At 40.1% G+C, this 13,480-nt stretch overlaps 1 protein-coding gene across 1 annotated transcript; it reads right to left on the bottom strand.

Annotated features, from left to right (window-relative positions):
• Positions 1 to 629: 629 nt before the first annotated feature.
• On the bottom strand, positions 630 to 2,527 carry LOC104085380 (pectate lyase-like). The gene is made up of 3 exons (XM_009589393.4): positions 2,063 to 2,527; positions 1,265 to 1,841; positions 630 to 1,158 (listed from the first exon to the last, which is right to left on the bottom strand). The coding sequence occupies exons 1-3, from the start codon at positions 2,364 to 2,366 to the stop codon at positions 849 to 851; spliced, it is 1,191 nt and encodes a 396-aa protein (XP_009587688.1). The 5' UTR covers positions 2,367 to 2,527; the 3' UTR covers positions 630 to 848.
• Positions 2,528 to 13,480: the final 10,953 nt, after the last annotated feature.

Consider the following 13,480-nt stretch of genomic DNA (forward strand, 5'->3'; position numbering starts at 1 on the left):
TAGGTTCAAAAAGTATACCAAATAAAGTATTACTAATACACTAAGTTAATGCATGAATTATTTTACCTTATGCATCCTACCAAACGAACCCTAATAGGTAATGACCTAACCTGACCAAAGTTTGTATGGATTAAAATGGATTAAGTTAAGATGCGTCAAAGAACGATTTATATCTCACTCGCTAACATGACTCAACCTCTCTTAAGAAAATGCGAATGTTAAATTATTTTTCTTAAGATAGTTTTTTCGATCTTAAATTATTAATTTAAGTTCTTCCAATTTCATAGCTCTCAATCTCATTTGATTTTGTATCTTTGGATCACATTTTGATCTGTTGGGTTGTACTATTTGACCTGTTTCATCTAATTATATATATAGTTTAATAGATCATTCAAAATTCATTCCAGTGAGACAAGTCAACAAATACTTGTTTGTACAATTTACTAGAATGCACGCAGTAGTTGAAGCCTGGCATGACATTACGCCCGTAACATGTCCAACAAAAAAGAGGATGAAGTCGAGAAAAGATGAAAAATAATAATAAGAGAAGCGGTTTTACTGATGATCCATGAAGTAAAAATTGCTATCAATTAATAAAGAAGTGGCTTAACATTATTGAATATAGAAGATACAAAAACGAACTTATATTTCACAAAGAAAGTGTTATTACAACCTTACCTAACAAGTTAAATTAAGTTACAGATAATCCTCTCGACCATTTCCCAATAGTTGATATCTATATAAAAATGTGACATTTCCCTTTCTTTTGGTTTTGGTGAATGGGGTGGTTAGAGGTTTATATAGAAGTTTAAGCTTATTTATTTGAAATAATTAAATGAATTGTGTAACTAGCATGGGCGTCCTACTGTGCAACCGAGTGATCCTGAAAACTTAGTAAGAATTCCAACTCTGTAAGATGGTTCTGCTGGCATCAAATTGAGGTTCTTGAATTTGCTTAGTGCATTTGGATCACCAGAAGTTCTAAAGAATGCACCATTTTGCATGTCATCATCTCGTGATAACCAAGTCCAGTGTCTCCATTCTGATTCTTGTGCCTTTTCCCTGTGTGTCACCTCTTTAATATCAACATTGTGTTGAGCAATAAAACGATTACCCTGGCTAATGATTGTTGCTTCACTGCTACCGCCAATGGCGTACCTGTTGAAAAAATATAAAAGAAGAACACGAAAATTAAAGCCCGAACCATGTAAAACATGCTTTCACTTATATTATTTATATTTAAAAACAAATTTGCTAACATTACCTCATCCAATGGGTGTAATCGTTGTTGACAAGGTGGAAAAATCCAAGCCTGCACCTTGGCATCCTTTGATCCAACCTCTTACCAAAGTGGTTGTACGCTAATGTGATTTGCATTTTCTTATCGTCGAGGTAATTATCATTTGCACCAAACAACATTACTTTATCGTGGTCAGTAAAGTGGCAATTGGAGATAGTAATACCCGTTGATCCTTGGACGGCGTCGATGAGCCCGTCCGCGGCACGTGACATCGACACGTGGTCGATCCAAATATCATGAGACGCGAAGATGCTAATAGCATCTCCTTCATCTGCACCCCTGATACCTATGTGGTCTATTGAGTCCCTGATCATGCCACCAGAAGAAGGTCCAATATTGTGAATGTGAAGATTAGTGATAATAATGTTGTTTACACCTTGCATCTTAATTCCAGCTCCATTTTCAATATGGACATTGTGTCCACGTGCATCAATGGTTTTGTAGCTTTGCATAAGCAGTTCCCTGTTCAACTTAATTTTCATATGTTTTGAGAATATGATCCACAAGGGTTCCTTCTGGATCACTGCATGCCTTAGGGTACCTGTTTTGCAAATTAAACAAATAGAAAATAAGAAAAAAGACTTTGAGACGTTATAATATTTTTTTCTCATTGAAATATTGCATCCATACTATTTGAAAAAATACCGACAAATCTCTTCGGGATATAACGAAACCATTATATCATGAACGTATATATACGTGATTGCATTTTGATGTGATACAATTACGTTTTCATGCATATTACAGACTGTCGAGCAGTACCTGGCACGGGATTTTCGACGTTGTTGTCAGAAGGATCTGTGACTACATAAATCCTTCCACCTTTTCCTCCAATAGCAGTACGGCCAAAACCCATGGCACAATCAGCATATTTTTGGCGATTATCAGCCCAACGAGGGTCACATCTCCAGCATTTGTCAATAAGATTTGCAGCAACACATGGTCCTTTGTATTTTTTGGACAAGTGCCTTCTTGTGCTGTTGTCTGGCACTGCTGTCCCTACTGCGACAAATGTGAAGAATAAGAGGACAATAAGCCCATTGATTTTTGTTTTTGAGATTCCCATAATTTTTTTGGGTTTTGTTTTGTAAGTATTTTACTTTTTTTGGTGGGAAGCTATCCGAGAGTTTGGTCTATGGTCTCGGTATGTTAGTAGGGGTGATGGCTGATCGTCGTAGACCAAACTCAAGATGTTCCCTATAACATTATGGCTTCTTATTTCACGACTTGTTTACATTCACATAGCATTCTTTATATATTGATTCTTGAGATTATTTGCATCCATAGCTTGAAATAAGGAACGAAAATTAAGGTAGACCGTTTACCAACTAGTGGATTCAAAGAGACCGGTACTTGAAATTTATGGTTCTCCTTTTCTTTTGTATTCTTTTCCTTTTTTTGTCCGCGAGTGCAGGGTGGGTGGGGAAAAATATACAAATGGAAAGGAGAAGAGTTAAAAAGGAAAAAGAAAAAGAAAAAAAATATCTACGCCTTATGAAAATGAATTTACTTTTAGAGATTAAGTTATATGCTTACCCCGAAATTGGATAAAAATTGAATTTGTAGGTAGTTTTAAGGATATATAATTTAATCTAATACGAACAAGTAAGAATATTAGATAAATGAGTTAGGAATAAAATTGTATAGGGTAAAATATGCTATGACACGTGGCCGTCCGAGAAAGGGACACGTGGAGCCCAAGACAGGGGATGGCTAAAGACCGAAGGCAGCTGTTTCGTTTGTTACCGAAAAGAATAACGCTCATAAAGATGTGATAAATGCTCTTCTCCCGTTAGCATTTAATAGAGAATATTAAGAGCAGTTACCCGTTACAAGAAATTTGGTATTTATGTTCACCGTTATATCTTCATCAATGCCCCTCAAAATTGACATTAAAGAAGGGCACAACCCCGGGATCTTCTTCATAGCTATAAATAGTGAGCTCAGTTATCATTGTAAAGAACACAAATTTTCTAGCAAACTTATGTTATACTCTATACAAAGCTCAATCCAATCTTATCTTCTTATTTTTTGATTTTCTTTGTTGTTGTGCCCGAAAAACCTGTTCCCGTAATTGTTGCTTCTGTTGTTTCGTCTATATCCTAAGGCTAAGTATTGTGTAATTCTTTGATTATCTATTTATTTCAGGATCAAATTAATTCACTTATCTAGAATACACGTATAAATTCAACTATACCATTTTACGGGTAAACACTTTGGCGTCCACCGTGGGGCCTAGATAGCCGTGTAATTAAATTGATCCTTGACTTTTTTACTAACGTGTTTTGATTATTTTTGTCTTAGAAAAGATCATAAGACATGGCAGATAACACTGTTAATGACATGCACAACCCCTAAATTCAAGGGGATCAGCCTCATTCCGAGGACTCAATTAGTGACACCCATAATAAGGGGCATGACGCTACACCAGTGCATGACAAGCAATATCCTCGACATGTTCGGGGGACCACTCCCGGTGACGCTGATGAGGAGCATGTCGTCGACGCAATAAGGGTATTGCAAGAGAAACAAGCGATCATTCTAGGCCACCTCACACGAAATCATAAAGTTATGACGGAGTTGAAGCAAGCATTGTCGGGAGCTTCAAATAATGCAAACAGATGAGATCTGATTCCTCCCGGGGTTCCCACGAATCAAACGACGCAGAGGATCGACAACAACAGTCCCAGTGGTGAAATTGGCTTTGATGGGGCAGGGGGAATGGATCCGGCTTCAATAACGAGAATGATCCTTTCAAGAATGAACTTTTACGATTCACGAGAGAAGTGAACGCTCGCATGGACCAGATCCCGGGCGCGCCACCAGCGCTAAAAGTTCCAGACTGGAAAAAGCATACTCAATTGTCGTACAAGCCAAGTGCGACACCAGAGTTAATCCTGAAGCGGTTCAAAATGCCTGAAGTGCCAAAGAATAACGGAACTTCAGACCCCCATGAGCATATTACCAACTACACAACGGCAATAAAGAGAAATAATTTAGCTCCTCACAAAATTGAATTTGTGCTGCTGAAGAAATTTAGAGAAACCCTCACGAGGGGAGCCTTGACATGGTATTCGCTATTACCCGAGAATCCCATAGATTCTTTTGAAATGCTTGTGGATTCTTTCATCAAGGCTCATGTTGGGGCAAGAAAAGTACAGTCCCGACAGATCGACATATCCAGGATTGTTGAAGAGTCTGAGCTGCTACGAGAGTTCGTTACCCGATTCCAGAAGGAGATAATGTTGCTCCCGGCTATCCCGGATAAATGGGCGGCTGAGGCATTCACCAAGGGATTGAATCCAAGGAGTTCAAACGCTTCTCGGAAATTAAAGGAAAGCCTACTCGAGTTTCAAGCAACGACCTGGGCGGATGTCCACAATCGGTACGAATCAAAAATAAGGATCGAAGATGATCATGTTGGTTTTTTGTCGTCGACCAAAGGACAAAAAAAGAACATGGAAAATTCAAAGGATGATTATGACGCGGACGGGCAGATTTCGAGGGGTCGGTTTTTGCCCTACAAACGAACCGAAGGCCGCAACAGAGGTTTCCAGACAGCGGACAAGTTCACCATTGACAGGAGGACAGATCGCGATCGGAACAATCGATCACTACAGGATAAAGAAGTGGAAGGATCGCGGGATCCTTCTTACCCCAAATTATCAGAATACAACTTCAACGTCAGTACAGTGGAGTTGGTATCGGCCATGAAAAATATCAAAGAATCACGATTCCCAACTTGTGGTGTGAGTACCAAGGGATGAATGGCCACCAGACAGGGGACTGTAGACATTTCCGGGAAGAAGTGGCAACATTACTGAAGAATGGGCACCTCAGAGAATTCTTGAGTGACCGAGCTAAGAACAATTATGGTTGTAACCGAGACAACACGGAACCCTTGAAAGCAGGAGAAGATCCCCCGCATCAAACAATCAACATGATATTCAGAGGGAATGAGATTAATGGGGTCACCTTTTCAGCAGAAAGTATTAATAACGCATAGCAAAAGGCTTCGAGAAGACGATATCACTTTTACGGAGGAGGACGCAGACGGATTGTTGCTACCACACAACGACGCACTGGTAATTTCTTTAAATGTGCTAGATTTAAGATTAAATGTGTTCTAATGGATCTAGGGAGTTTGGCTAATATCATACAGTGGAGGGTATTGGAGCAAGCTAAACTCACCGGAAGCATTATTCCGTCCACAAATCTCCTCGCCGGATTTTAACCTCGCAAATGTGACAACCCGGGGAGAAATTTTATAACTCATAAATGCTGAAGGAGTAATGAAAACAACTCTTTTCAAAGTGGCAGATAGTGATATGGGATACAACATCATCCTGGGAAGGTCATGGTTATACGAGATGAAAGTTGTACCATCAATTTTGGTCTCTAGTGGCAAAGGAAAGGAACACATGGCATAGCAATTACAGGGATCAGCACCTACTCTTGAACTAGATATAGTTATCCAGGCATCGAAAAATTATTAGGTGCCGATATATTTCCAAGTTCCAGAAGAGACCGATGCAACGAAGTCTACATCGGAAGAACTGGAGCAAGTCGCATTGTTCGAAGAATTCCTCGAAAGGAAATTCCACTTGGGGACACGACTGCATCCAGAACTCAGGTCCGATTTCATTATATTCCTTAAATCTAACGTCGATTGTTTTGCATGGTCGCATGAAGATACGACAGGAATCCCGACAGAGGTAGTCGTACACAAGTTAAGGTTGGATCCTAACATACCTCTGGTAAGACAAAAGAAGCGCCCGATCGCTGAAGCTAGGAATAAATTCGTCAAAGAAGAGGTAACCCGCTTATTTAATATTGTTTAGATCCGAGAGGTAAGATATTCGGACTAGCTAGCTAATGTAGTAGCAGTTCCTAAGAAAAATAATAAGTTTTGCATGTGTGTATATTATAAAGATCTTAACAACGCATGCCCGAAAGACTCGTTCCCACTGCCAAACATCAATTAAATGATTGATGCTACGTCCGGGCACGAATTAATGAGTTTACTCGATGCTTATTTCGGGTACAACCAAATTAAGATAAACCCAGAAGATCAGGAAAAAACTTCATTTATAATGAATATCAGTATATATTGTTACAATGTGATACCATTTGGGTTGAAAAACGCCGGAGCCACTTATCAGCAACTCGTGAACAAGATGTTTGAAAATTAAATAGTAAAAACTATGGAAGTTTATATAGATAATATGCTCGTTAAGTCTTCAAATGCAGGTGGTCATCTTAAATATTTGCAAGAAACTTTTGAAGCATAATATGAAACTTAATCCCGAGAAATGCGCATTCGGGTTCAGCTCTGGTAAGCTACAGACATTTCTGGCATCCCAAATGGGGATTGAGGTAAACCCCGATAAGATCAAAGCCATAGAAGATATCCCGTACAAACTATCAAATGTGAAGGAAGTCCAAAGTCTTACATGGAGATTGGCAGCTTTGAGAAGATTCATTTCTCGGTCGTCAAAAAAGTGTCATCATTTCTTCGCACTGCTCAAAAATAAAAAAAGTTTCGAATGGACCCTGGAGTGCTAGCAAGCTTTGAGGGATTTAAAGAAGTACTTGTCAAGCCCTCCATTGCTTTCAAAACCAAAAGAAGGGGGAGACATTGTTGGTTTACCTCACGATTTCGAAAGTTGCGGTAAGTGCTGTTTTAGTCCAGAGGACGAAGGTACGCAATCTCTCATTTATTATGTTAGTAAAATTTTAACGGGATCAGAAACTCATTACCACATTTGGAAAAACTGGCCTTAGCTCTCGTAGTCGTTGCTCAAAAGATGAGGCCCTACTTCCAATCCACCCGATAGTTATGGTGTCTACTTTCCCTTTGTGGAACATCCTCCATAAACCCGAGCTCTTGAGTAGATTGGCCAAATGCACCATCAAAATGAGTGAATTCGACAAAGAGTATAAGCAGAGGACTGCAATAAGTCGCAAGTCTTGGCTGACTTTGTGGCCGATTTCAGTCTGGGACTATTGCCTCTGGCAACCAAGGAAGCAGTAATGGTTTCTAAATCGACATCAGGGGTTTGGACCTTATTTCCGGATGGAGCTTCCAAAGTAAAAGGGTTCGGGCTCGGTATAGTCTTAATCACACCTTCGGGGGAAACCCTAAGGCAAGCTATTAGGACGGTTCATTTAACTAACAATGAAGTAGAGTATGAAGCTTTGATTGCAGGACTCGAGTTGGCCCGAGGACTTGACTCCGAGGTCATTGAAATTAAATGTGACTCACAGCTGGTGGTAAATTAGGTCTACGCGATCTTTGAGACCAAAGATGAGCGCATGCAACAATACGTGGTAAAGGTTCAAGATCTGCTGGCGCGATTCCGAGAGTGGTCAATTACTCATATCCCAAAGGAAGAAAATGCAGAAGCAGACTTATTGGCAAACCTAGGATCATCAACAAAAATAAAGGGATTGGATCCAGGACGGCAGTACAACTAATGAACTCAGTCATGGATACATATGGTTACTATGAGGTAAATTCAACTAATCTGGTCTGGGACTGGAGGAATGATATTATCGATTATCTCAAACATGGGAAGCTACCTGAAGACCCCAAAATATCCCAGGCACTGCGCGCCAAAGTAGCACGATATAGCTTTAATGGAGGCCAATTGTATAGAAAATCTTTTCAAGGCCCGCTGGCCCGATGCTTAGGAGCGTCCGAAGCTAACTATGTCATGAGATAGGTTCACGAAGCGATATGCAGCAACCACTCGAGCGTCGATTCCTTAGTGTTGAAATAGGTAAGGGCAGGATATTACTGGCCCCGCATGGAACAAGACGCCAAAGACTTCATACGAAAATGTGATAAGTGTCAATGCTACAAACCACTTGTGCATCAACTGGCAGAACCCTTACATTCGATCCTATCTCCTTGGCCGTTCATGAAATGGGGGATGGACATCGTCGAACCACTACCACCGGCTCCCAGAAAGGTAATATTTCTTTTAATTTTGTCTGACTATTTTTATAAGTGGGTGGAAGCATGTCCTTATCAGAAAATCAGAGAATGCGAAGTGGTGGATTCCTTGTAGGAAAATATAATTTGCAGGTTCGGAATACCAAAAAAGATAGCATGAGACAATGGGCCACATTTTATCAGCTCAAAAATTATAAAGTTCCTCCAAGATTTAAAAATAAAAATGATCACATCTTCACCTTACCATCCGAGTGCAAATGGTCAAGCGGAGTCGACGAACAAAGTGATTATTCAAAACCTCAAGAAAAGGTTGGAAGCGGCTAAAAGATAATGGCCCGAGGAATTAACCGGAGTTCTATGGTCATACCGAACTACGGACAAGTCGAGCATAGGGGAAACTCCTTTTCCCTTGTGTACGGTGCAGAAGTTTTAATCCCGGTGAAAGTAAGGGAACCCACCTTGAGATACTTCCAGACAGATAAAGAATCGAACAACGAAGCAATGCTAGTCAACTTAGAACTGCTCGATGAAGTAGGGACTTGGCGTATGTATGAATGGTAGCTCAAAAGTAGATAATGGAGCGGTATTATAATCGAAGATCCAACTTACGCTATTTCAAAGTAGGAGACTTGGTCCTAAAGAAAGTAACTCACAACACCCGGGAGCTCAACACGGGGAAGCTAGGTCCAACGTAGGAACGCCCCTACCGGATTTTAGCTATCACCGAAAAAGGTTCATACGAGTTGGAAAGCCAAAATGGAGAAAAGTTGCCCAGCAATTGGAACATGGAACACCTCAAAAGATATTATTGTTAATGAACATTATCCAATCAGAAAGTATGTACTGCACTCTTTTTCCCTTCGTTTAGTTTTTGTTCCAATTGGGTTTTAATGGCAAGGTTTTTAACGAGGCAGCAATAGAAAGCATACTACGAAGACAGCAGCAATAAGACCTTTAATAGCAACGCACAAAAGCAAAGATCCACTTAGGGATGGTTAGATAATCTTTTGCTTAAAAGCATATTCCCACCGGGAAGTTAAGTTTGCTTTTAAGCAAAGGTTACCCGATCGTTCACAAGCACAAACCACTAGAGGGTTGTTAGATAGTCCTTCGCTCGATAGCATAAGTTCCTAAGGGGAAGTAAAGTGTGTTACCAAGTTAAGGATTATCTAGCAATGCATTAGTAGAATCTTCGAAGATACAAGACTTCCAGTGTTCCAATTTACACTCTTCGTATTCGAACACTGGGGGAGGGGGAATGATATGAGGATACGGCAACAATGATCGCCACGTCAAACGGGAAATAAAAAATCGGAAATATGATTACATAATCGGGATCGGGGATTGTGTGGTCAGTCTCGTAGAAACAAGTTGTACAAATTATCCACAAGTAATGGCAATTTTTTTTTCAGCATAGCAAATGCTTATGTATTTTTGAAAATAGAAGGAATAAAATGAAATCCTTTTGTTTTTATCTTGTTTCTTATCTGAACGGTGAATTAACTTTGTCATTTGAAAGTTAAACAAGTACTTCAAATATTAGTGTCGTAATGAACATGAGACGTCCTCTTCAAGAGCACCGTAAACATAAGAGAGCCCTCTTTTATAAAAAACTCTCACATTAAATGGTTGGTTCCGGAAGAATTTATGTCCGGAATCAAAAATGTATTTGGGGAAAGATACACCCGAAGCCGTATACGAAAAGACACAAAAAGTAAAGTTGCTCAAATACTTATCAAAGCCCTCACGAAAAAGGGCTGATGCCCAGAGCCAAAAATACTTTCGGGGAGAATACACCCAAAAGTTTCACATAATAAGACGCAAAAAAGTTTGCGCAAAATTCTTAAAGAAAATGCAAAGATTAAATACTTGCATAAATATCCTAACGAGAAGAAGACTCAAACAATACTTGAGCAAAAGATGTTTTTATTTACAAAAATATGTCAAAATGGCACAGGTTTGAGAATTGAAAAAAGAAAAGAAAAGCTAAACTGCAGTATCTCCGGAACCATGAGAAAGTGAAGTGTCCGCTCCCCCGGGATAAGTAGACGAACCCACCGATGGCTCAACATTTTCACCAGTTTGTCCTTCAGCATCATCATCCTCCGATTCTTCTTCAGTTCCCGAAAACTCGAAACCGGAACCAGAAGGACCAGGTTAGCAGCTAACTCAAGCTCGCGGGCCTTAGCAATTTCGGCATCAAAATCAATGACACCATCTTTGGCCTCTTTCAAGATTTTTCTCCTCATGTTGTGTACGGCGTAAGTTTTCTAAACAACGAGGGAAGCTGCTCGGTGCTTGAGTTCTTCTTTGAGTTGGTTTACCTTGGCATAAAGGTTTTCCCAGGCGGACCTAGCAGATTTGAGGCTAACGTCAAGGTCGCGGACATTTGAACTAAAAAGCCTATTATACTCGATAGTTTTCTTGTATTTCTCTTCCAGTTAGGTATGTTACACCCCCACAGTAGCAATCTCTTCAATTTTGGAGTTCAAGGCTGCCTTTAAGTTAATCACTATTTCAGCGAAGGCAGCCTCACGTTCGGTTGCAGCAAGAACGGCGTTATGGACTTCAACCCATTTGGCCCTGGCTTCGTCAAATCTAACCCTCAACATGCAAATTTCTTGGCTAAGGGTTACCACTTCTTTCTTACTTTGCTAAAAATGAGCTTCCAATACAACAGCCTCAGCGGCTTTGGCTTCCAGTTCCGAAAGGCGAGCGACATGTTACTCCTGCTCTGCCAAAAGTTGATTCTGTGCGGAGGTAATCTCTTCCTTTTCACAAATTAACCTCTGAAGGCCCTCGAAAGCAAGAAAGTTGGCCTACAAAGTAATAAGGGTAAAATTCAAGATATGTTCATACCTAAGTATAGAAGAAGTAATAAAGGAAGAAAGAAACGTACCACTGTGGCGTTGTGCATGGCGTTGTTCAACAAACACTCTCCTGAGAGTGCCTGAATCTTTTTCCAGTCTTTCTCTGAAGCCAAAGGCTTCAGATAATTAGCAAGCTCCACCGGCTGGGATAGCAAGTTGCATCTGATAGAGACCGAAAGAGTAACGTTCCTCCTCCTATATGGAACTTCAGAAGGGGCAGCATAATTTTGCCCCAATTTCCCATGAACTGGGGACTTTGGAAGAGGAACACCTTCTTCATGGTCAGGTGCGGCCAGTAGAGGTGATGTAGCAATTGCTGGTGGAAGAATGGATAAATATGGAAGTGATTTAGTAGTTGTTGGTGTTGGTAAAGATGGAGATAAAGCTGATGGAGTTGAAGAGTGAGAAGCAGTTGCATCAAATGCAGTAGTGGTTGTTGGATGCTCGCCAACCAAAGATGGCAAGGGACCGGTACTCAGTACCGCACTATCAGACACAACAGTTGGGGACCGAAATGGGAGTTGACATTATCTACCAAATCAAATTCTCCCCAAAGTGTCGAGGCATCATCCTCGGTTGGTGTAACCCTCTCAACAGGTTGAGCATCATATTGAGATGATGAGGATAGTCGTCTTCTATTAGAGAAGCTCCCTCATCACTAGCTTCTTCATCATCTTCGATCGTCACGGTGTCTATGACTGGCCTAGAAGGAGGGCCAATCACCATCGCTACCGGAGATGACTCGGGGGCAACGGTCCACGCCATCTTATTCTTTTCCCCGGCTGCAGAGGAGTATCTTTTCTTTGGTTGTTTATCTTCATTGCTTAATATGCAAGGTACAGGATTAAAGGCGCATAAAACTTGTGTCGTGGCTAGAGTAGGCTATATGGGCACGGTTCATATGACTGTTTGACCCTTACAATGAATCCTAAACACTGAGCCTTAGCTTTTAGCACATAAAATTTTCTTTTCCCTTGCTAAAGATTTTAATCCGGCTGTGATGGCCCCCAATATTCGAGGCTAAACACGTGAGGGCTCGGACACTATTGATCTGATGCAAATGATCTTTGATTCTGGTTTAAGATCGGTCTTCAGATCTAAGGTAGCACATTTTACTATTGCATCTTGAAAACCTTGCCGAAAAACCCGCTTCGGGACAAAATCGGTTCAAGGAAAAAAGAGTGCAATACGTGCTTTTAGACCTAATAGCATCCATCCTTGGTCGATTACTTAGCTAATTACTCTAACTTCTAGTTGGCATCTATATGCCATATGTACAGTGTAATTAACTAAATTCTAACAACTAACTAACCATTACATTTAACTCTTTTAACTACAGTTAACTCCTAACCATTAAGCATTCCAACACTCCCCCTCAAGCTGAAGGGTGTAAAATGTTAATAACTCACATTTTGCTAAGTAAAAAACAATGATGCACCTTTCCCAATCCTTTTGTAAGTAATCAGCATGTTGATCTTTGGCCACAGTGTGGTGTGTAACTATCTTCCTTTCCTTGATCTTGTCTCTCATAAAGTGACACATGATCTCTCTATGCTTAGTCCTTTCGTGAAATATAGAATTGGTTGCAATCTGTAATGCAGCCTTGTTATCACTAAACGGATCCACATGTTGCTTGATTGATACTTTCAACTCTGAAAATAGTCCTAACAGCCAAGTTACTTCTGTTGTGGCTGCTTCCAAACTTCTATATTCTGCTTCAATAGAACTTCTTGAAACTGTTTGTTGTTTCTTTAACTTCTAGAATATTAGGGACTCTCCAAACTTTACTAGAATCTAGTCACTGATCTCCTTATGTTTGGGCATGTTGCCCAATCACAATAACAGGCCAGGTTGTCAGACTGCAAACTGCTCATGATTATTCCCATTCCTGGATCCTTATTGATATACTTTACTACTCTAATTGTTTCATCCCAATGGGATCTTTTAGGTGCTTACATGAATTGGCTTAGGGTCTACATAGCTGATATCTGGTCTAGTTATTATGAAGTGAATCTTTGATTCAAATCAACAGGGGTGTTGCCACTGGTTTTGTTCCACCTAATCTTAAATCTGACATCAACTCCAATACATATTTTCTTTGATTCAATAGGATTTTCTTGCTTGATCTCATCATTTCTATTCCTAGAAAGTACCTAAATTCTCCAAGGTCCTTCACTTTGAACTTATGATGCAACACATCTTTTGTCTCATGTATGAGCTTGTCATCATCCCCTATGATTAACAAATCATCCACATATATCAAGACTTCCATAAAGTTATCTTTCTTTCTTTTGGTGAACATAGAGTAATCATATAAGTTCTGCTTGTAGCCTGATTCTATCAATGCCTCAG

Source organism: Nicotiana tomentosiformis, chromosome 2 (genome assembly GCF_000390325.3).
Source record: "Nicotiana tomentosiformis chromosome 2, ASM39032v3, whole genome shotgun sequence".
NCBI classification, from domain to species: Eukaryota; Viridiplantae; Streptophyta; class Magnoliopsida; order Solanales; family Solanaceae; genus Nicotiana; species Nicotiana tomentosiformis.